Source organism: Cebidichthys violaceus, unplaced genomic scaffold (genome assembly GCF_023349555.1).
Source record: "Cebidichthys violaceus isolate CVI_PGR_0920_01 unplaced genomic scaffold, fCebVio1.0.p SCAF_2, whole genome shotgun sequence".
Taxonomy (NCBI): domain Eukaryota; kingdom Metazoa; phylum Chordata; class Actinopteri; order Perciformes; family Stichaeidae; genus Cebidichthys; species Cebidichthys violaceus.
Window position 1 is genome coordinate 15,534,738 of NW_027176372.1, and position 24,401 is coordinate 15,559,138.

The 24,401-nt window shown below is 41.8% G+C and overlaps 1 protein-coding gene across 3 annotated transcripts in view; it reads right to left on the minus strand.

Annotated features, from left to right (window-relative positions):
* Nucleotides 1-858: 858 nt before the first annotated feature.
* Nucleotides 859-24,401, minus strand: part of spock1 (SPARC (osteonectin), cwcv and kazal like domains proteoglycan 1) — an 87,568-nt gene continuing 64,025 nt past the window's right edge. For all 3 annotated transcript variants that reach the window (XM_068714718.1, XM_068714719.1, XM_068714717.1), the window contains 8 exons: nt 23,692-23,806; nt 20,656-20,788; nt 17,559-17,679; nt 5,990-6,109; nt 5,421-5,642; nt 5,003-5,065; nt 4,169-4,306; nt 859-2,286 (listed from right to left, as the gene is read on the minus strand). In XM_068714718.1, the coding sequence (XP_068570819.1) occupies nt 2,090-2,286; nt 4,169-4,306; nt 5,003-5,065; nt 5,421-5,642; nt 5,990-6,109; nt 17,559-17,679; nt 20,656-20,788; nt 23,692-23,806 (1,109 nt within the window). In that variant the 3' untranslated portion in view covers nt 859-2,089. The remainder of the gene's footprint in view (nt 2,287-4,168; nt 4,307-5,002; nt 5,066-5,420; nt 5,643-5,989; nt 6,110-17,558; nt 17,680-20,655; nt 20,789-23,691; nt 23,807-24,401) is intronic.

Below are 24,401 nucleotides of genomic sequence, written 5' to 3' on the forward strand. Positions count from 1 at the left end.
CATGATTCCTATTCCAAAAAAGAAGGTAAAAAGGGAAGACACCTGCAACATTCTGCAAACTCTCACAGACGCAGCTTCAATGAAAGGAGTAACTGGGCTCATAATTCATGCAAAGTGAGGGAACAAGGTGGATACAAAGCAGGAAAAAAGCAGCAGACGTGAAGAAAGATGGACGAATGAGACGTTTTCTTCATAGCTTTTGTCACGTAGCCTGATGACAGAAGAGGACGCTGCATGAGCCAAGGTCCCAGAATTGGATGATTACACACCCTCCACAGATTCTGGCATAATTTGATGCACATAGTTAAGCCCATTGTCTATTGTATCTGACAGAGTGTGTTATGACCTGCTGAATAGGCTGTTTAAAGCCAGAAGATTCGGTTGTTCTCTTAGCCTCCGATGGTTGTTACAATGTGTTTTCAAAGTGCTGAGCAGGCTGTTTCAAGCCAGTGGGGTCATCTGTTCCATTAGCCAGTGATATTACAAAAACACTCATTAGGCTTTTATGTTCTATTGGGGACTGCTGGCTTTGTGATTCTCCTCTCTCAAAAGCAAGTGATATGAATTTTTTTTTTTTGCTGCAATCATTTATGTCTGCTTCTAACAGGAGACTTTCTCAAGGTTGGAAAAGGTCAGAAATGATGGAGGGCTTTGATTGTTCTACTGCAGAGAAACCCGAGCTTTAGAGAAAATAAAACCAAAAAAGCACGAGAAAGTCATATTAATGTGTTTGTGGTTTCACAGTGAGGAAAGAGATGTATTTTTATTTCATCATGATTTGGTGAAATAAGATGAAATGTGAGGCGTGTGCTGAAAATGGAACATCGGGAGAACAAGAGACACGTGGACACAGACCTGTAAGGTTCAAAAGACACCCAAAGTGCCACTTTACTTAAATGTTCAAAGTTACAAATAAAAGTTCACTTAGTTGACATGGTGAGGATTTCAATTTTAAATCACGAACATATCCAGTGTTGGGAGGCAGAACAGAGCCTCTTCTCTGCTCGCCCGACTTCATGTGTCCTCCCAGCTCAGGAGCAGCTTCTTCCTCTATTGTCTATTCACAGCCAAACAGCCTCAGAAGCCCTACCGACCAATTAGTAAAAGAACAGCTGGCTGAAACACCACAGCTTTGGACTGTTGGTCTTGTAGTTCGCTTTTTCTACACTGCTATCGCTCTGCAATGCCACTTCCTACCTCCTGAGATTGGGAGAAGAACCAAAAAGACACTAGACAGCATCAACATAGCAACAAAGTATTGTAGCAGCCAAATAGTCATCACTTTCTGTTTGAGATGCATAGAGCTAGACCTGGCCAGGTAAATCTCTCTTTTACAGAAACACGATGAGAAACATGCAACAACAACGACAATACATCATTTATCTCATTGCTTCCTGGGCTTTCTGGGACATTCAAGATCAACGATTAAATAATTTACAGTCCTCCATGAAATAACAGAGTGAGAGGGAGCATCTCAGAGCCTGGGGACGTGTTATGGGATCATCTTTGAACACTGGAAGGAGCCCGACGGTGGAACACAGAACATGAGAATGAAACCGCTGATGGAAGTACAGGGAGGGCTTAATCCACAATCTGGCCTTCCTGGAGGAAACATATTTACATCCAGTACATCAGCTAATGTATCTGGGCTCACAGACTGACAAGAGGCTCTGACATGGACGAACAGAGATAGGAGAGAGGGACAGAATAGGAGAAAGAAGGAGATAGAGGGAGTAATAGGGATAATAGAGAAGCGAGTCCATGTTAGAAGAGGTCAAAGAGCGCAGGTTTGGGGGAAGGCAGAGGCAGAAAGTTGACAGCTTGAGCAGAAATCTGACAGGGTCTCGACAGTTGTTGAAATCTAATAGGTTCTCTGTTTTCCATCTGAACGTGAAACACTTGAAAATGAAGAGGTCGAATGAGGTTCACTGAAGAGAGAGATATGGATAAAGGACAGAGATCACATGAGCAAGTTCAGGAGCCAAAAGATGGATTGCTGCCAAAGTAACTGGAGGAGGAGACATTGGAATGGCTTCAGATCTGTGCTGAGTTTCCTGGTCGGCTGATGGCAGAATAAAATGGAGCGGAGCTACCAAACATAGCCAATCTCGTCATCCTTATCGTCTTCCTCGTCCTCGTCGTCCTCGATGGCTCCTCGGGGGTGAATCCGGCCCCGTCTTTTCTTCTGCCGGCTCCGCCCGCTCTGTGATGGCTCCTCCTCCTGGTCGTCCAGGAGAATGACGGCACCGCCGCTGCCAAAATCCCCCGATGTCTCCTGGTCCTCATCTTTAGGAAAATTCACAAACACAGACAAACGTACAGGTTAGAAGCACACAAAGAGTCCTGTGTGACAGAGCCTGTGTGCCGTGTGACTCCACATGCGTAGATTAACTAGAGTGGCTCCAGGGGCTCATGATCACCACAAATTGAGTTGTCCAGCACAACCATTGTTTTTTTTTAAGGAAATGCCCAAAAACTGTTGGATGTATCACTGAGAAATTTGGCATTAATTGCAATAACAAAAAAGCTGCACTTTGTGTTTAGTTCTAATTAAGATTATTAGATGTGTTAGCATTTCGCTCCTTATATCATTGGGCATAAGTGGAGCCTTAAAGAGCCACTAGCATGGCCGAAGACTCTTATTCAGAGCGGACCATGGCAAGCCAACTATATTCATATAGTCATGACCGACTAGTTTCTATATTCTGTTATCCTATCAAGACAATAAATGGCAGCATAGAAGAAGAAGTAGACACAAGCCTCCGTCCATCATTCCTCCACACAACACAAGAAGGTGTTGCTTAGCTGGCCAGCTTAAGTTGTGTTTGTCTAAGCTCAGTTACATCAAGTTACAGCTGCAAACAGTTTGATGTTAAATGTCGTTTGGCACTGGTGTTGCATCTTGTGTGACTGCAGTGCAAACAGGTGTCATTATCTCAGCTGCTGCCTCCAGCATTTTGTGAAATTGTGACCCTGAAATCATTTTCAAAACAGTCTATTTACACCTGGGTTTAAGAGTACTCTGGTTGAGTGGCACTTACAGTGTTAAAAGCAGTTTCATGTACTTGTGTTTAGGCTATCAAGCAAAGAGCTGCTGCATTGCTACCTGTTTGTTCTATGCAAGGCTGGACGGTAGAACTCCAGGCTGCTCCAGCCTGAGGCCACTCAGCCAGAGTTAGATGAGCTTGTTAGACCGGAGACAAAGGACTGCTGCTGTCAGTGTGTGTGTGTGTTTGTGTGTGTGGCGTCGGAGAGACACCTCATCAATATTGGAAGCTGCAATTACTGGCTTAGGACTAGACTGGCATTCGAGTGAGCCGTAATCTGTGGCTGTGAGCTGGCTGTTTGATTGGTAATCAGTATATCTGCCTGGATCCTTTCTGGCTAATTATTGTTCTTTTTTCCAACAATGAAATCCCTCGGCCATTGATTTGCAACAAAGTGCTTCTATTGGCTTTTTGACCATTTCCTTTGAATTTCCACCACTGGCTTGTTAACTATGACTTCGACATATCAAAGCACTTAATTATATATATTCTTTGTCCAAATCCATCTACTTGAATGCCAACATCAGCCAGAAGTTTAGGCGTTTATTCTCCTCTAAAAGGTGCAACTTAGTCACTGCTACAAATTCATGTAAATAACAAATCTTTTGACACTGTTCTCCGCTGACAAGTGTGACGGATTTTCCGACTTGACTTGCAAGACGCTGGCGTTTTATCACAGCGACATGAGCAGAATATCAGAGGCAGATAGAATCAGACATTTGACTGATAGCAAACTAGCCACACCGGCTCCAGACGCATGACTAATGTTATCTATTTCCTAACTGATCACTGATGCGTAGATACCGGTAGAGATAAAGAGAGACAGGGAGAAATACTGAGCAAAGAAATAGAACAAAGTTGGAATCGTGGTGCTGTAAGTATTTCAGTGGTACGTTACGTTTTAAAAGAGAAGCTTTGCAGTCTCTCATGTCCGTAGCAGCAGCAGATTACAAAGAGAGATAAAAGACAGACATACAGCAGTCCACCTGGATCAAAGCCTTAGCTCTAAAAGGCAGCTAGACAAATGGGAGCCAATAAGAGCAAACACAACACAACCAAAACCCCTGTTTAGCTTTAAGTGTACATGTGGGTGTGTCAGTGTGTCCGTGATATGGTCTTACCACAGTTTGGGTTGCCTTGTTTTCTGGAGCCGGCGATCTCGTTGCCATACTTGTCCACACACCAACACTGGCCGGTGCTGCCGTGACACTGGGTTGGTTTGAAGTAGCCCTCCTCAGTACAACGGGGAATATAAAAGCCTAAAGATGGAAAGGAGAGAAAGGAAGTAAAGGAGGGGAAAAGGTTAGAGAAAGAAAGAAAACAGCCTTATGAAAAGGGGGGAGAGGGTGGAGAACATTAAACTGACAGAAATACTGAGACAGGTAGCATCTGATCCCCCCTCAGCAGAGGTTAAATGTGCTGTAGTTGTGACCAAAGTTCTTGTGCATTCACAGAGGGAGATCTACAATCAATTACTGCTGTGAAGGTTGCAGGACAACAACCATAGATCCTGCTTAGAGGGAAGCAGTCATTTTCAATAACACACACACACACACACACACACACACACACACACACACACACACACACACACACACACACACACACACACACACCTACACACACCTAGTTCTGTTACCTTCATTTGACCCAGCCTAAGCCCATTTTTCAAGCTGTTTTGTTGTGAGCTGGAACACTGAATGATCTGCCCGGAGGCGACAGAGAACATGTGTACAAAATGTCAAGATGTGCTTTACAGTGTGAGTGTGTGTGTGTGTGTGTGTGTGTGTGTGCACCATGTGTTTAACGCTACTGATTTATTTTCTCTGCTTGAAACTATTGAAAAGGGATCAAATTTTTCATGCTAATGCGTGAGTTTGTTTGCATTCAAAGTGGGCATGTTGGTTCCTCAGACAGGAGTTGGTCACTGACACCTGTCAATCATCCAGACTGACCTATGAGGCTCTTCCTTCGACTCTGGTTCTGGATCCTGCTCTTCTCAGCTTGGCAGGGCAGTCCTACAATCAGAGAGCATTCACAACAGTTTAATTGTTAGAGCTTGTTTTCCTACCAGAATTATTTGACTGAAATGGCTGTTTCTACTCTAACATATTATTGATTTTTTTTATATTGGTTACCCTTTCAGTCCTATGCATTCTCCTAAATTGCCTCAGTCCTCACATTGACTACTGATTTTCAGTCACTGCCTAGATTTGTTCTGTATCCTCCTAAATCTATCATCCGCTTAAAGGACCACAGTCTCAGTACAAAATGCACATTTTTACAAACAACTGGTACCAGTAATTATAATATCTATCTATCATATTAGATCTATTATTTCATTTTCATTAATTATATTGCCTTTGTCCTCACCCTGAGGTTTCTGAAAACAGTAGCACCACTCGTTGTTCGACAGCTTGCCATCCTTGAAGGAGTCACATGAGTTGAAGAGGGGCTTCATGCACAGCTCATACTTGTCCAGGTAAATGGCACTTAGCTCTGATTGGTCCAGCAGGAGGTCAAAGTTCATGTCAAGCTTGTTGAACATCCAGCCCAGTGAGTCCTTACAGATGGGCAAGATGCTGGTGTCAAAGTCTAGAGGAGAAAGCGGCCGAGAGGGAAAAAAACAGATCATGGAATTTTTGAAACTGCAGAACGTGTCCAGGTCACTTACATTTGTATCTTTTTCAAGCATCACACTGAGATCTGATTGTATTTGAGTGCAGGCGGCGGCAGAACTGACATGTGTTCAGACAAGATGACATTACAGAGAACAGAGCAGGGTCGCTGTCAACAGCTGCTCTCATGAGGACTGAAAAGCGTGGCTGTTCAACAGGAAAGGGCTGTGCGCACACACACACACACACACACACACACACACACACACACACACACACACACACACACACACACACACACATTTTGTGGGGTGATGTACTCACGTCCAGTGGTGGAGTCAAAGCTGTCAGAAGATTTGAGGTCTCTGTTGGCGTCGAGGTGGAGAACTCCGAACCAGTCCTTTAGTCTTGCAGCCAGACTGTGGAGCTCTGTGTCAGTGCAGGCTACACACACACACACACACACACACACACACACACACACACACACACACACACACACACACACACACGTCAATCTGCTGCTGTCATCAGAAAAACAAAAACAAAATCTTTTTTGCTCCTTATCAAACTTTAATTTAATTTCTGCTGTGTACTTTTCCTCTCTGTGTCCTTCCTTTTCCTTTTCTTATCCGACTCCTCTCGTTGAGTAAACACAGTGGAGCTGCTATCTCTTGACAGTTACCATAGGAACCCAATCTGACATGCACACACACAAATGCAGTACACACAAAGGAGTTTCCTCTTCTGCTGTCATCTTTATCTGTTTACCATTTAGTGTTCTTGTTCAGATGATTGATTTTATCCAAGTGGGAAACTACACACTCACTGTCACACACAGTCACAACCAAGGGACGAATGCCAAATGTCATCTTGCAGTGAGAGGCCACTTGATTTTACCCAGGGCAGAGATAAATCTGTGTTTTTGTGGTTTTTTTTCAAATATAAAAAAAACATGTTTATTTTTCAGTGTAGAGTTAGGGGAAGGAGAGGCCTATGGCGTGCAACAAAGGTCCCAAGGCTGCAATCAATCCCGGGATGTTGTGGTTATATGACATGAGCTGTAACCACTCGGCTACCAAGGCACTTGTGTTTTTATGTGTTGGATCAGAAAGCTGATCCAACACTGTCATGAGAGCTGATTTTACTCTCCATACTACTGCCCAAAGAGAGCACAAACACTGAGAACAATATTTTTAATGATACCCTGAATCAAAGGTATAGCAGCCTCCGTCTGCCTAACAAATCCCTCGTTCCTTCGGCTCAGTGGGACTGACAGGGTCTGCCTGCAATCCAAGCAGACCTCTGCCTCTGCCTGTCTCCCTCTGCGGCTCTGTATGTCAGTCTCCGTCTTCCTCTCTCTTTCTCTCCTGAATTTGATTGACATATTTTTGCCCCGATTGTGTTTCTTTTGAGAGCTTGATAAATGTGCCTGAAGGACACGAGTCTCTCTCCACCTCGTGCTGAGCCTTCCAATCCAAAACGCTCCAGCTTTGTCCTGGCTGACAGAAAATGCGGAGGAAGGTTGTTATTATTCCCATGGCCAGGGGTGCATACAATCGCTGCCCCCCCGCCCAGCAAGTCGCATATGCATAGTATGGTAGGCCTCTGTGTGGTGTTTTTAACTAGGCTTGTTCCGAGTAAAATTTTTGTTCCTTACAATCAATGTAAAATTGTTTTTTTTAAAGGAAATGGACAAGTAACCTATTTGAAGAACAATGCATCACCTAACATATATATATATATACATATATATATATATACATATATATATATATACATATATATATATATATATATATATATATATATATATATATATGTATATATATATATGTATATATATATATATATATATATATATATGTATATATATATATATATATATTTATATGTACGGATACATGACACATTTAAGCTGGGCTGGCTCAGAAAAAAAGTTGCAGTTGCAAAAGTTGCAAAATCCGTCTGCTACTTCAGCACCATGGACAGCGTCATGGTTTTATCAACACACAGCACAGCGAGAGACGCTTCTGAAATGCGCTGCGGCTCGTCTGGTGGAATCACAAGAATTCTCAAGAGCAGCCAGAACGCGGCATAGCTGCGCCCGTTGGAGGCTACTGATATTTCAGAGCCACGAGTGAGAGGGGGATGCATTGTGGCCATTTTGTTAACAAGGTAGATGGCATCCCACTTATCCCCCCTTCAAATCAGCAACTGAAACATTCAAAGGTTCTGTAATTTTAAAGAGGCATGTCTAAATACATATCACAATGATTTTTATCCTGAGAATAACTTCCCACTGCGACTCACGTGCAAATACACTGACACACACACACACACACACACACACACACACACACACACACACACACACACACACACTCACATGGTACAGAGCCAGTGGGAGCTTTTAAGAAGGTTGACAGGTTAAGAGATGTTTCTGTTTCTGTTGAGTCACACTCCTCATTCTGTTGCCAAACCATGTTCTGCACCCTAGCATGGCCGCAAACATGTGCAGGGCATACACAGAGACCCACACAAATACAAATTGTATAACACTAGTTTGGGATTGTGTCATTATTGCGGCTGCTATAAAACAGAGGACGCCCCAGGAAACAGACTGGAGCTGAGGAGGGGACTGATAACATTTATCTGGCTGGCTATCCATGTGACATTACCTCTGGAATACCAAGGTGGTCTGTGTGTGTGCGCGTGTGTGTTTGTGTGTGATATCCCTTCAGGACCAGACGGATAACATTTCAGAGTGCTCTTCATTTCCACGGTCTGGAGCAGAGAAAATACCAACAGCCACAACAACATGATCCATCTTCACCTCCTAATTAAAATTCTTCCTCTGGCAGGAGTGGAGTCTGTAGCATATTGCTCTCGCTTTATCATTCATTTATTCGACCGTTCTTCAGTCCCTCACCAAGTTTTCCTTTCTGTTCCCACTCACTGCAATTCGATACACTCTGCTTTTGTGATTCCTTTGTTGCCTTTGAGGACTTCTTGCTCATTTCCCTCTATTGCCCACTAATGTCCAATCCCTCTCTATCCTCTATCTTTGTCAATTGTCACAGATTCAATAGAAGCCACTTATCACACCTGGCTGCACCTAACTCAGTTTCTCTTAAACTTAGAGGACCACTGAGATATGCCCCGCCCTCCTGTTTCTGTCTTTCACCTAAACTGCTTTGAGTGCTTCATTTCCCATCTCTCCCTTCACACATCCCCATTTAGAGTCCAAAGACTGTTTCTGTTTTTCTCTTTGATATCTGCTCCCTCTGTCCCTCTACCCCTTTCCTCCACTTTTTCCGCTTTTGTCTCCACTGGTCTCTTCTCCTCTCAAGTATCTTGGACTATGCACTACGCCCCACAATGAGTCTCGATGGACCCCTCTTATCTCTCTCTCTCAGAGCTGAAAACATTCACACACTGGAGGACACAACTCACAGAGATAAAATGGCCTGTTAACCATTTCTCTCTCTCTCTCTCTCTCTGAGCCACAACAGGGTCAGGCAGGCTTATAGATGTCAGACACACAACCAACATCAAAGTCCGTCCACGGGCGGTTACAAAGATTACACAGTTATGGTGGAACTGGATTTGAAGAGGGGCTCAACAAGTGAAGTTGCTGCTGTCAGTAGAAAACCCAATCAAGTGTCTCAGACTCACTTCACAGAACAACACTCAAAGTTTGACTTAAAGAAAAAAATGGGTCATTCCATGACTGGAGGTCACGGTTTTAGATTGACAATCATGTTGTTTAGGTCATGTTGTCCATGTTGTTCAGCGGGCTATAGACAGGTTGTTCACGCCAAAAACAGGTATTACATGTATGTCTATGGTATCCAGACATTTTAACAAGATTAAGAGTCTTCAGCTCTTCAGCTGTCCTGCAAGGAGTCAAAAGATATGGGTTATGAGATGATTTACAGGATAGAACAGAGGAAAAACATTGTTCTGCTTGTTTGTTCTCTGACAGTTCTCTTTGCTTTCTTTGTTGTAAAATTACATTGTGATTTACATGTGTTTTAGCAGGAAATAAAAATGTTAAATGTAACAAAAGCTACAATAAATAGTGATATAAAATCAGTACCAGTGAGAACAGCTTCAAGCCTTTGGCTAAGAAGTTGCCATTTCAGAGAAATAAAATACTCTCCCCTACAAATATGAAAACAGGTATATCCTTAAGTGAACATGCTCCCGCATACAAAGACAGAGACACGGGGCTAAAGTTGCCAGAACTGATGTTATCTGCGCCACTTCCAACCCATCACAGATTGTTTGACAGTGAACTTTTCCAAAGGATGAAGTGTTAGCAGACAGCCAGACACACCAGCTGCTTCACACAGGACAAGAAGAAGAATCGATCAGAGCTGCAGGTCAAATATCAAACACTGAATCATGGCTGGGAATTACCTTCTTATTCGTCTTCCTTCCTCTCTCTTTCCCTCTCACCTCCTCGCTTCTGCTGTCTTTCATGTCTGCAAACTCAGATCAGTAAAAACTGGCAGCAAAGAAAACCCACAAGCCATCAGTTTTTCACAGACTGACACACACATAAACTACCAGCTGTACGTAGAAAAGTAAAGCTGAACTACAAGCTGGCGTGCAAGATATTGCAGTTCTCCGCTACCGTTCTTGCCAAAATGAGCACAATTCAAAAGCTTGTTTTAATATGATGAAACAACTCGTTTGCAGTTTCGAGATTGTTCGAGATCATCAAACCACTACTCACTGAGATGCATCAGTATCTGTCATTCTGAATCTGAACACTGTCTCCTACAAATCCCATTTGTATACTATTAATTGACTTAAGCGAATATGTTTAGGAGGAAATGTAATTGTTACCTCAATACCATTCAATGGCAAGTTCCGGGATAAAATACAGGAAGCATAACATCCTTATACTGTTAACAAAGTGTGGAGGCCAGCATGGATGTACAAAGCACAAGACGTTGACTGCTGACAAGTTGTCATGTTCAGGCTACTAAAACATTTGGAAATAAGTCATTGCCTTCCAAAGTCTGACACTGACACAGACAAGATAATGAAAAGAAAATGAAGTATAATGTTGGCATGGAATCAATTAGTTATGCTGTCAGTTACAACTTTAAACTATATTTGTTTACATTTTGACAAAACAGGATTTATTAGTTCCCGTTTGCGTTGAATCAATGCATGTACAGAAAACTATCACTGGAATATTAGGCCGTGGGGGCAGCAGGTTTAGCATGCTATTCCAGACGTCTGTCTACCCAGCAACGTTTTCCAGCTCTTCCTGGGAAACCCCGAGGCGTTCCCAGGCCATATATAATCCCTCCAGTGTCTGTGTCTACCCCCGTGCCTCTTACTAGTTGGACGTACCAACTCCGAGCTGTCTGAGCTCCTCACCCTGTCTCCAAGGCTGAGCCCAGCCACCCTACACCCAGGTCACTACCCAGAGCTCATGACCACAGGTGAGGGTCGTAACGTAGATGGACTTGTAAATCGAGACTTTACCTTCCGATCCCCGACGCTGCACCAAACCCCGTCCATCACACTCATCTCATTTTACCCTCAATCAACATCCACTACAATTTCTTGGGCTCATCTCCACGCATAGCACTGGACTATTTTGATAATGAAAGTGTATTTTTTCTATGATTTCAAAGTGGATTTATGAATCATCAGCTGTAATGATATCCTTGGAAGGCGAGTCAAAGTGAAAATATATGATGTCTGTGTGACTCCGAGATGATTCATTATTGATGATAATTCCTAATAATGAAAAGCAAAGCTATATAAATTCACATTGAATTCAGCACTTCTCTTCACATGTAATTCTCTACAATCATGTCACTAGATCTACAGTCTAAAATTAAACTCAGAAAATGTTGCAGCATCCAATGAAAATGCAACTTATGTGATTTTTTTTAAATCTAACTGATACTTAAGATGCATATTATGTAATGAAACCATCATACCAAAAATGTGCCATACCCAGCCACATATCAATCAATAGTTTATTCATCATTAGGTTTGTCGAAACTGTCAGTTTAATTAAGTCAAATTATGTCCATCCTGTTTATTGGAGATAGTTTGGCACAAATAAGCAACAGTCTAGCTCCATCACCAGATGTGCTTGTGACTGCCATTCGAGGGTGATTGAGTGTAACATTGCCAAATTACATATGGTGACAATCCCTCAAGGCCGGTTTAGGTCGTGAGATAAATGTGTCCTCCAGACTTCCTGATATATAGCTCCAACCATCAGGGGTAGTCAAGCTTTGTAACCCCCAATGGGTATCCTTTATCATTTATAACTGATTAAATACGTTTGTCATATAAAATAAAAGGAGAATAAAAAATGTGCGGTGATCACCTTGAGACATCAGGAACATGGTCTGATCAGATCAAGATGAAAGGCAGGTGGACAGGGAGAGAAGAGAGACGGGAGGTGGTGGAGGGAGGTGACGCTTTTTAACAAGGTAACAGAAGGAGATATAAATGGACTGAGACAGTCAGATAGGAGAGATGAGAAATATAGAAGGTCAGATTTATTAAAAAGATACAAGGGTATGTTTGATTTTCTTTGCCTCAAGCTATCAGCTCTTCAGAACAATCTGACTGGCAGTGAGTTAAGGTTATCCTAGATAATGATCAGTAATACACTGTGAGCACGGACAGGGAGACAGGTAGAGTTATAAGTGAGACAGGGACGAAGAGAGAGAGAGCCAGAAACAGAACCAGTTTCAACCAGTTTTTGTAAAATAACCAAAATCAAATTTTAACCAAGTTCCTGCCTTTTGAATCAATTGTTGTTAATGTTAATAACTTGGATGTAGGTCATATTTTGTTGGTGCTGATAAGGAAATGGATACGACCAACAACAGAAAGTCCTCAAACCAAAACACAAATTGTCATTGTTTTCATAAACAGTTACAGATGATGCTTTACTGAGCTGCCATGTCTCTTGTTAAAGGCCCTGCTAAGGCTACTTACACTTCTGCTATGAGGGGAACAGGCTTTTTTTTCACAACCAATATTTTGAAGCTGTCAGCCATTATTCATTTTATTATTTACACCTGTGCTTTTCCTACTGTGGTATGCCCAGATGGGAGTCTTTAGTCAAGACACAGAAGAGAGATAATTAGACAAAATGTGTGAAAACACCTGTGCAGATGAACATTGGTCATGTAGTGCCATTAAGGTTTGTATTATCTTATATCTTTGTTACAATGGGAAAATCCCCCGTTATTACGATTTAGGATTGCCCCTGCATTATTCCACAGAGGTTAATAACATTTCCATCCTTGTAGTTACACCAGATACACTTTTTCTGTGTTACGTATTTAGTATTTGGAGCAGCTCGTTAACATGTGAAACCAGATACAAACAGCGTACAGCTCCTTTTATATCAGAGGAGTTGGCTGCCTTGGTGTTGATATTGGATTAATATATTTAGAACAGCGCTAGCAGCAATAGTGGCTTAACAGCCACTTTATTGCCGGTTTGTTGACTGTAGAAACCGTTTTTCCAACTCGGCTGGTCGTCATTACAGTCTGAATTATATGATGTGAACATACCGTAGTTAAAGACACTGATTGTTGTTAGGAGAAGGGATGCAAACAGTAGTCTGGTGCCAAAACTGAATGCCCAACCGCCCACATGACATCCTCCCTAAGTGGTTTTACATCACCATAACAATGTCCGGGCAACACATGGTAGCTTGTGAGGAAACCGTAAACATTGTTTGTTTTAAGTGCAAATGACCACTGCAGCTTTTTTTTTTTTTTTTAGTGACGACAGTCTCAAGAGGACATACTAAAAATGCTCCACAGTTACTCTTCACATGAGTCAGCACTCTGGGAAAAAAAAAGCCCCAAGCAATTGGCAAGTGTTAGGAGAGGATAGGAAGTGTGGAGGCAGAAGAGAGGAGAACACAATCTGTCCTCCTGTGTGCTTTCCATGGAGCTGTGAGACAGAATTGCCAGGAAAATTTTTATTCAGCGAGGGGATTAAACCCATTCAGCCTCTAACGGTTCCCTATGGACGTTACGTTAAAGTCTTTGTTTGACATTAGCTGGGAGAAAATGAACTATAAGTGTTAAAAAAAAATGTCTTTGACCACAACCAGAACAGCCTCAACTCACAATCACCAGCAAGATCGCTTTGTGTGAGCTCGAGTCTTTGTTTTATGTGAGAGTGATGATGTTCAACGTCAGCAGTGCTGCCTCGGGGATGAATGACAGATCAAATTAAATCTCAGGGCCTCTGTGTCAATGTGTTAACCTTTGCTGATATACAGACAAACAGCACCAATGGACTTTTCTGAGCAAATCAGGTTTATGTGATCATTAAGACAGATCTTAATTAGTCATTAAAACAAAGATTAAACCAAATCTATCAATTAACATCTACAATTAACCCATAATTATGGCCTAATCTTTGGTAATTTGAACATTTCTCTCAGTTCCAGACAGTTTCTGCCTCGTGTCTTTGTAGTTTTCAAAACAGTTGAGACTTTGCAGGATCCATTTGTGCCAATATGACCCGATGTCAAAAGTTAAGTAAAAGGGTTGAACTCTATTTGCAATATTAAAAGATGTATCTCTCACACTCATTTGTGCAAAGAATAAAAGTGCATCAAAATGTGAGACAGACACAAAAATGGAGGTGGAACTTTAACCCAACACTGTAATACGATGGAATGGAGGCTTGAGACAGAAAATAAATGAGCAACAGATAGAGACGGGAGGCTGGGGAGATGTGAGTGACAAACACACAGGGACACGTTCCCCACACATCCACTTACACTGTGAAAAATAAAGGTTAGCAGTGCAGTTGAGGCAAAGGAACTCAAAAAGTATAGTTGAAGCCTCCCTCTCTGCCTCGTCAAATAAAAAACAATATTCACCCTGCGCTCCAAATAAACAGCATACTGCAACACACACGTACTGTAACACCTCTTCAAGTTTCCTGAGTTATGTTTTCCTTGTTTTTCACAGCATGTCATTTTGGGGTTTCCTGTTTCATTTTGTCATTCACCTCTGCCTCTCGTTTCACATAGCTTCACTTCCTGCACTTGTGTGTTTCCCGCCAGTGTGATTACCTTTCCCCGCCTTGATCAGCTTCACCTGTTCGCAAATACCTTCCTCTCTTTGTGATCTTTGTTACCTGGTTTTTGACTTTGCTTTTCCCTGACTGCCTTTTGCATCACCCCTGTTTTGGGATTTATTTCCTCTACTAGTAAAGACTGTTTTTTGGAACTGTCTTCTCTTAAATTGTGCATTTGAGTCTTTTTTATACGCAAATCATATATTTTCAATGTGTCGCATTGCTTTTTTTCTATCGAAGCTGGAGACTCATAGCTGTCGTTGACACACAGTAGTGGACCATATTGCAGTACATACTCACTAACTGCCTCAGCATGAGAGTTGGCTCTCATGGCAGAGACTGGTTGTCTTCCTCATAAGTTTTATCTTTGAATATTAATGACAGACACCTGTGAATAAAATGACAGTTAATAAGTGTCCAAAATCTCTATTCACCTCTCACTAGAGAGTAAACTAATTAGGGTCTGTTAAATAAAGAGTAAGGAGTGAATGAGGGTTTGATTTCCAACACAGCCTTGACTACACCCTAATCAGAGGATTCAAAACAGGTGTTATCAATCAGGCTAACGACCTGCTTTGCCTTCACAGGTTAGTTTACCTGAGAGCTGCCATGTGTGATTCAGTGACGATTTAACCACCATGGAGTAGAGAAACGTATTGGCATTTCATCTTCTTGTGCCTTAAGTATATCTTGTACTGTGATGCCAGTGGTATGAATCTGCTCGATAATCAAAACACAAGAGTACGGATGATAATGTACATGAAAATAAGTGGCCTTAGCAAAGCCTCTGCTGCGAGGATGTGACAGAATATGCTATATATGGATGTCTGACAAACACCCTCTATATGATTACTTTGGCTTGATTTAAACAGCTCAGTGCCACTTTAATTAGATTAGCTCTGCCTGTCTAGCTTATTTCTTCTGATGTCAACACACCATGACACTTACCTCATCTGCCCTCCACACGGATGAGCTTACACACATGCACACACACATTTCTCTAATTCCCGCAATGATAAATGTGTATTTAACAGTACTATATTATTGTTCTTTGTGACGGTTATTTTGATATTAAAGGTATTATAATCAAAAATGATATATAGTATATATTTATTATCAAGATATATAATTAAAAAGGCTATTGCCCAATCGCTAAAGATATGTTTGCATATTGTCCAAACCATCTGATCTTCTGAATCTCCGGTGTAAAAGCCAAATTGCAACAAACCACTGCTGTGGCGTGGAAACACAACAACCCTGTTTACTGTAAAAGTGATGCTCATGGAAGTGGCTGCAGACTCAGATGTTGTGTGAACAGAGATATTATTTACCAGTCTGGTTTGAATGTGCAGACCAGTTTGAACCTGTGGATATCAGTAAACATAGGGGAGTGATCGCACATACTGAACTGTTGCAATCTTTTGGCTGTTACCATAGGAACACAATCTGACACACACACACACACACACACACACACACACACACACACACACACACACACACACACACACACACACACACGCACACACACAAACGCAGTGTTTTCCTCACCTACTGCCATCTCCATCTGTTTACCATTTTGTGTTGCTGATCTAATGAGAGATTCTATCATCCCTGCTATCTCTGAATGCACAAATATTTGGACCTGCTATCTCACTGATAGTCTGAGGACAGACTGTACTGAAAGTACACAGACAGTCATGAGAAGAAGATCCAGAGAGAGAGGAAATAGGAACATGAGGAAAGACTAAGTTTAAACTGAAAGAAAAGTGTAATGCTGCATGTTGACACCGTCCAAGATCTGGAGGTGGATTATCTTTCTCTTCACACAAACTGTTCACTCCCAGAGTTAAGCTCTTAGCCGACGAAACACATAATTATAGTTTTTATTGAACAAAGATGGGGAGGAATTAATTAGGCGGCGGTCACGTTGGTAAAACACAGCATCACTCTCCGTTTCCTCCATCATTCAGCCTTAAACGGATGAAGGAGAGAATTAGATAACAGAGGGAGCCGTCATTAATTAGCAGACACATTTCCTTTGTATTGAATGTGCCTGATGAACCTCAGGATTCTTATAAATGCTTCCTAATCAGAGAGTGATAAGAAATGACTTATGAGGGCAGAATATGTGCATAATGAAACATTTCATATTCCGACCAGATAGATGGATGGATAGGTAGATAGACTCACAACACACACAAGCACACAAAGTTAAACCATCCCAAGACTCGGCCATCTGGGAGAGAGGAAGCCTGTTACAATAACAATCCATCCTTTTCAGTGCTGCTTTCCTTTAGATTGCATTTCTCCCCCAGAATCTTTCCATTCATCTACCGAAATCCTATTTTCATGACAAACAATAAGACACACACACTCACTCCATCACTGCTCCCTGTAGCTGTCAGAAAACGGGTGGGGTGGGGCGCTGGTGGGATGGGAGGGGAAGAAAATAACGTGAGAAAGGGGAGAGGTGACAGGAAAGGAATGTACCAATTTGAGGGATTGCCAGTGAAAGTGTGTGTGTGGGTGTGTGTGTGTGTGTATCTGATGCATCCACCTGAACTGAAAGTGATTGACAAGCTCACAACAGATGAAGTGGAGAAGAGGAATAACTACAACAGCCAAAATAACTATGCAACAGCGTAAATGAAAAGTAATGACTCAAATCCATGAACATTGCTGTGTGTGTAATCAGAAGGATGGATAGCGAGAGAGCTAGCTATCTGAAAGAAAATGGACTGAGTAACTCCATTTATTGACATGAACAGAGAGCTACAGTACTCACCAGCCTTTTCAGTCTTATGTGGTGGTTTGCTGAGCTCCTGACCGGGCAAACAGGGACACAGCCCGTCACATTTTACTGAGATCGTCTTCCCAGACAGGCAGCTCTGGAACTCCAACTTACACTGTGGAAAAAAAAGAACACAAACATGAGTAATGGAGGCTTCATCTGAGAGACCCTGGGACTCTGACGCGCTGGGAACTCCACATATAGACACATAAAGACGTAGAGAGTTCTAGGTCTGTAAAACCAGTTGTATACTGTCCTCTGTGGCTCTGGAGGAGCTCTCTAAAGTCTAAGAAAACAATCCAGATGATGTCACCACAGTTATCTTACCATGGAAGTGGAAATGAATAAAATGGAGTGTATGGAAAGCTTTATTGGAGTTGAAAAAGGAAATGTTTCCACAAGTTACTCCAGATCAAAATATTGCCTTTTTGCTCTTTGTTGAATATTTTATCTTGCACCCGGCCTAACACAACTATGTAGACTAACAATAGGCATTAGAAAAAAAAAAAAATCAAGAAATGAAGGTCTATTTCATAGGTACTATTGAGTTGCATCATGGGAAGTGTAGGGTTCAGTGTTTTTGGAATACGACCCTGGCAGAGACTAAAAGTCAGAATATTTTGGGGCCACTGCTGCAGCGATTATAACATATTCAAATCTGCCTTACTTTATGAAAGTGCAGGACCACGTTATAAAAAACAACCTATAGCACAGATAAGGACAAATCATAAATTTATCAGTATGTTATAACTGAGCTGAACAAGAACTTTGAATTTCAAACTTTCTTTGTTGAGCTGATTAAGGGAAAGATTTGCTGAGACAGGATTGGTCATTTATCTTCGATGAACAGATCTGTCCATTAGGCAGCCATGTAGACACACCATTAGACAGCGAGATAGCCAGTGACATTCTATTATTAACTGCAGTACAAACCTAATGCAATGCAAAAAAAGCAAGATGGACTACTTTAGAATGTAATTTAACAGTATAAATCTCATTTCAGGTAAGTGAGGGGTAAGAAATTGTTTGGACTAGTTGGGGGAAAAAATCCAATTACAAGATCCTTCCAAGAGGAATAATGAAAACTGAAATGAGTTATTTAAATTCTGTTTGTGAGATGGTGACGACAGGTTGTGTCAGGGTGCGACCATGACCGTGCATAAACATCTATATACATATCATGCATCACACACAAGCTTTGCCGTATCCTGCAGCACTTTCATTTCCTATGTTGTAATTCAAATCCATCATTTCCTCCCTGTCGCCTCTTTGATAGCGCTGCTAATGTTGCTTAATGAAATTTGTTGACAAAGGAACAGCGCTATGTCCTGTCCTCAACATATTGAATCAGCCATCTGGGGAGAGAGAGAGAGAGAGAGAGAGAGAGAGAGAGAGAGAGAGAGAGAGAGAGAGAGAGAGAGAGAGAGAGAGAGAGAGAGAGAGAGAAGGAGAGAAAGCCCAGGGAATAGATGACCTCCCCGAGTCACTGTCAGCACACTGAGAGGCCCCATGAATCTTTATGTATGTCTCTCTCCAGGGGTTAATGTGGTTTTGATGAAACAGTGTTTTAACACCTGACTCGGTGGAGTAAAAGTAAAGGAGGAGAGGAGAGGAGAGGAGAGGAGAAGAGAAGAGAGGAGAGGAGAGGTTGATTTAAGAGGAGGGAAGTAATGGACTAAACTTAGTGGGCTGAAGCCTCTCAGGAGATAAGAGCACTGTCCTCTTAATAGGATATTGAGTGTGTGTGTGCGGTCACGATGAGGGAGGCATGTAATGCAATAATAAAACATGAATAAGCTTGAGACCAGCAGCTCACTGGTGAGCAGAGTTTAGGTTGGGCAACAGGGACCCATCACTCCACCAGCTAACTGAACCCCTCCAACTAAATTACCGCAGCGACCAGAGGGACTTCCCAGCCCTCCCCTTCCTTTTGTTCCTCCTCCTGTTTCTCCTTCAATACTTCTCCTGCTCAGCACAGCTTCAGGCACATAGGTCATTAGGAAGGCCTATGTCCTGACTTCCTCATACACTAGTGATTCCCAGTCGATTTATACCTCTGGGTTGGAGGCTTAACCTTGGAATTAAACTGAAAACAACATGACCACCAAATGTCTGGAAGTCCATTCATTTCCTGCAGAGCTGAGCTGAAAAATATGGATGATGTGTGGATGGACATCAAGCTTCCCCAGCAAAGAAAACATGACCGCCGTTGAACTCAAAAGTTTGCTTCAATTGATTCTGTCTCCTCGGACACTACTGTCGCTGCAATTATGAAATAATACTGAGCAAGGGACAGCAGTGTGCAGGGGTGCTCAAAGCTCACAGCTCGGCTTTGATTCAGCTCAAAAGATGTCTTATGATGTGCATTTATATGAGGCTCTTCTGTATTGAATTGTGCTTCACCCCTTACAACCAAAAAATTATGAATGTGGACGTCAATAAGAGTCCAGAGTCTTTTATACCAAGGACAGACCCACAATGTTTCACTTCTTTATGTCTTTTTTTTTCCAGCCACCTACTTTTCTTCTTCAACTCCTCAATCTGAACTTCCTCTGCTCATTTCCTTCCTGCCTTTCCTTTTTCCTCTATCATGACAATGTGAGTTGTGCATCATTGTATGTAGCTGAGAGTGAGATTATGAGCAGAGGTGGAACTGGGGCTGTATTCAGGTGAGAAGATAGAGGTTGAAAAGCTCTTCCGAATTGTCCTGAGGTGATTTTTTTTTAAGCTGCCGGAAAGACCTCTGATGGCTGACCCTGTTCCCAGTCATGCATAATAGAAATGCACAGCTGAAACCAACACAGTGGAGGAGGACAGGAGTCAGTATAGGAGAAAGACAGGGAAGCAGAGTGACAAGGTGATGAAGAGATTAGGACAATTAAAATATCATCTATCAAGAATATATATAAATTTACACCATACATTTATTAATTCAGTGGCTCTTTAAGTGCTGTTGTATGTCTTGAAGCAATCCTGTCCTTGTTTCTATGGTTTAAAATCAACTGGATTATTGATAACAAATCTGCTGAGAAACAGAGAAAAAAAAAGTAAGAAACTAAAAGAAAGATAATCAAAAAAAGGGATGTCTCACCCTGGAGGAGTAGGCGTGTCCATCAGATCCACACACAGGATTCGACTGGAGCCCTGAGCAGAGCCTACATTTCCCATGAGCACCAGCTTCAAGCCTGTGCTTGTGGCCTGCACCGCTTTTCCTGGGCTTCACACTGAAAGAGAGAGACAAATTTATGAATCAGAATTTTGACATCATTCAGTAAAACAGAAATGAGGTCTCCTACACATACATGAAAACACAAAACAAACAATAATATTTACAGTGCATGAGCCAGAAGCTTTCTAGTCTAGTATATATTCCATTCTAACTTTAACATTACTCTGATACATTAATGTGTGGGAGAAAATTGAAGTGCAGTAATAACTTTCCAGACAGGAATATTATCCAATCTAGCAGGAGTGGTTCTCTACTAAGCAGAAAGTTTGGAAAGTGTTTCTGGTTGTCAGGGTCAGCTGAAGCAGAGCGAATCCTGATTGGTCCATTGAGGCCTTTTCAATAACGAGCGTAATTGCGTTTGATACAAATCTTGCAGCAATTTTCTATCTAAGTGCTCTCACTGAACTCCACGTTGCCTCCTGATCCATCGTGCAGAGATGGAATTTCAGCCAGACAGACTCTTTACAGAGAAACTAATGTGTTGACAACGAATCATGCAGAGTGAACAACTACAACTACTGAAGTGACCAGGTGGAGATTCCAAAGTCAAACACACTCTTTCACATCTACACTCTAAACGCTAAATCTAAAAACTCCCACATGCTGTCTCGTTTACTGCTGGAATATTGATTTATTCATGACATTTTGGTCTGCTCGATTGGCGAATGACACATCTTGAGCACACACACACACACACACACACACACACACACACACACACACACACACACACCTTTTAGGACCACTGCCTCTGGTCTTTTTTTCAAAATATAAATGCAAATATACTTTTATAAAGGAATAATTAAATAAATCAGTCAGTCCCTTGAGAGACATATTACGCTCTGTAAAACTACTACATTCAAATCCCAGGCAGCTTGTCAGCCACTTTGTTGGCGCTTTAGAAGTGCCACACTCACCGACCGAGCCATAATCATTGCTACGGCAGATTAGGCATGCACACTGCACTGATAAATACAACAGTGCTGGCAGATAAGGTAAGATGGAGGCACAATGAAACTTGTAGGTTGATGTTTGAGATATTTCCCCTGATTTGTCTCCCCATCAAATCCCAATGCATCTCCTCCTCTCCTTTCAAGTGTTTTCTGCACAAATGCAGTGAAACACCAGAATGTGTTCAAGTCATTAGGGTTGATTGGAAGTGCAAGATTGGGTTGGCCAGGAAAATTAGCGCATGCTTGAAAATGATTCCCTGATATAGTCAGCTACAGAGAGACGAGTGGTCAGACGTTCTATAGACATACTTGCCTCAAACAGAAACTAGAAAGTGATATATCTTTCTCTCCCTCATAAACCACTGGACTTCAACCCCCTGCTGAGAGTTTCTATGTTGCTATAATCTGGAAAGGCTTTGATTAGACGGTCCTACGGCCCCCTCACAGCAGGACAAAGGTGCATACCAATTAACACTGCAAGGCTCCATAATATTTTTGAATTACAGCCGGATGGTAATGTAGATGTCCAGGCCGGGGGCCACACATTATGGCCCAATAAGTGAAGTCAAGAAGTCTGTGCACAGCTATATGAATTTCAAGAACAGAAGGTTATGCTTGAGACTTTTCTTACGACAGCTTTTTAGTAAAGAATAAAATTCATTTGTTTGAGGATTTTTAGTAAACACAACAGTAATACCTAAGTGTGTCCAAGGCAGCTTCAAAAAGTCAATGTTGTAAGCAGTGAATAACAATGATGAATCATCTACTAGATAAACATGCCAAAACAAAGTTTACGTTGAGTGTATTTATTAACATCTGTTTGCAAATATCTTGAAAGCAACAAAGTTTGGATCGTCCCTCTGAGAGGACACGTCATTGGTCTTGTGACAATTACTGCAACTAATTAATATCATAATCCAAAGCTTCAGTGATTGTTGCTTTTGGGGAAATACAGATTTTAGGTGAATAGTTTGACATATTAAGCAGCAAATAGGACTTGTAATTGATGCAATGCATAAAAACAACATTAAAACCAAGAAAAAAGCTAATGACTTGAGGAAATCAATTAAACCCAAGAAAGAGACAAAAAGCAATCAAATGTATTTTGGGGGAAATGCTTCTTGAACTGAAAAATTGAAAAACCTCAAAATTGGCAACATGACAAGGTTGAAAACACAAACAAATTGGGTGCTGACAGAGTCCAGAGAGCAAACAGATCGTTTGATTAAAATTAATTGGTGTTGAGAAAATGTGTCTGTATGTCTGTCACTGAAGCAAATTGTATTCGTCGCACAAAACACACAAAATGTAACTTTATTGCATGCTTCTGTTAGTGCAATTTGTCTTACATGCCCTGAGGCTCCTTTAACCAAAGAGAACGTCTTGGATCAAAGCAGCCAAAACTTTACTGTTTTGATGTTCTTTTGTAGATACTGCTGATGCTGAATCAACCCTAATGTTGTGTTTGCAGCACTCTTTAACCGCTCGAAAAAATGTACAGTGGCGTAAGCAATAGTTTATAACCTCCACACCCAAACAAATGCACCCCTCCAGATTTACCACCCCTCTGGCTCCCACTGCCTTTTGCTTTATACATCCATGGCCTCTCCCCTCTTTTGCACGAGCAAGAACGCCCCCTGTTGCTGTGTTGTGTGTCTCAGTCCAAACTGCTTTGTTTGGTAGCCAGGGGCCGTGTCTGAACACCGGATTTTGTTTTCAGCGCACACACAGAAATGACAGCCGTAACGAGATATTCACTGAAATCGACAAAAAGTGTATTGGATTAGAATCGCCGACTCCGCCTTTAAAATTGTTTTATCGTCTTGATACCCGAGTATATGATGGGAGGAGCAATGGATGAGTGATTAGTGGACGGCCCGCTATACTGAGTCACAGTACCAATGATAACAAAAACACACTAAAATGTCACATTACTGGTTCTTACCTGTGAGTTGGCTGCTTGTGATTGGTGCAGATGGCTGTCTGGTAGTCATGGCTGACACACACCTTGTGAGGAGGGCAGCGCACCTTCAGACAGGGGTCCTTGGTGGCGTCTGGACCTACGGGGAGAGATCAGGGATAAACTTAATCTCTGAGCTGCAAAAACAAGTCAGTGGAAACATTCACAGCAGGAGAATCAGCACAATGTAGTGCTGAAGTAGATGCAGGAAAACATCAAGCTTTTGCTTTTCCAGCTGGCCGTTTGTTACGTTCTACTAACTGAAGCAGGAAGAAAAATAATGAGTTGGAGGAAAAAGACGGAGAAGAAGAATGGTAATAGGTATGAAGTAAACGTTTGAGTTTTCCGCAGTGTGAGCTTCCTAATGAGAACTATTTTCTCTGAGCGTCAACCCCATCTTTTTCCAAATCAATCTCCACAGTGACATTATTGCCGTGGCAGCCAAGCACAGCTGGCTGGTGTCCAGGGTGACAAAAGATCAAAGCAGCTCATTGACTCGGAGCATTGTGTCATTTCACACTAGGCTAACAGCACAAACCAACTTTCATTTGACAGACAAAAGAAAAAAGACAAAAACGGAAAAGGTGAAAAAGACACAATGGCAGTAAAAGAGAGAGACGAGAGCTTTTTTTTTCACCATCAAGGACCACACCATTTAATAAAATGAGGAAGTATCAGGTGTTGAGGATGGAAGA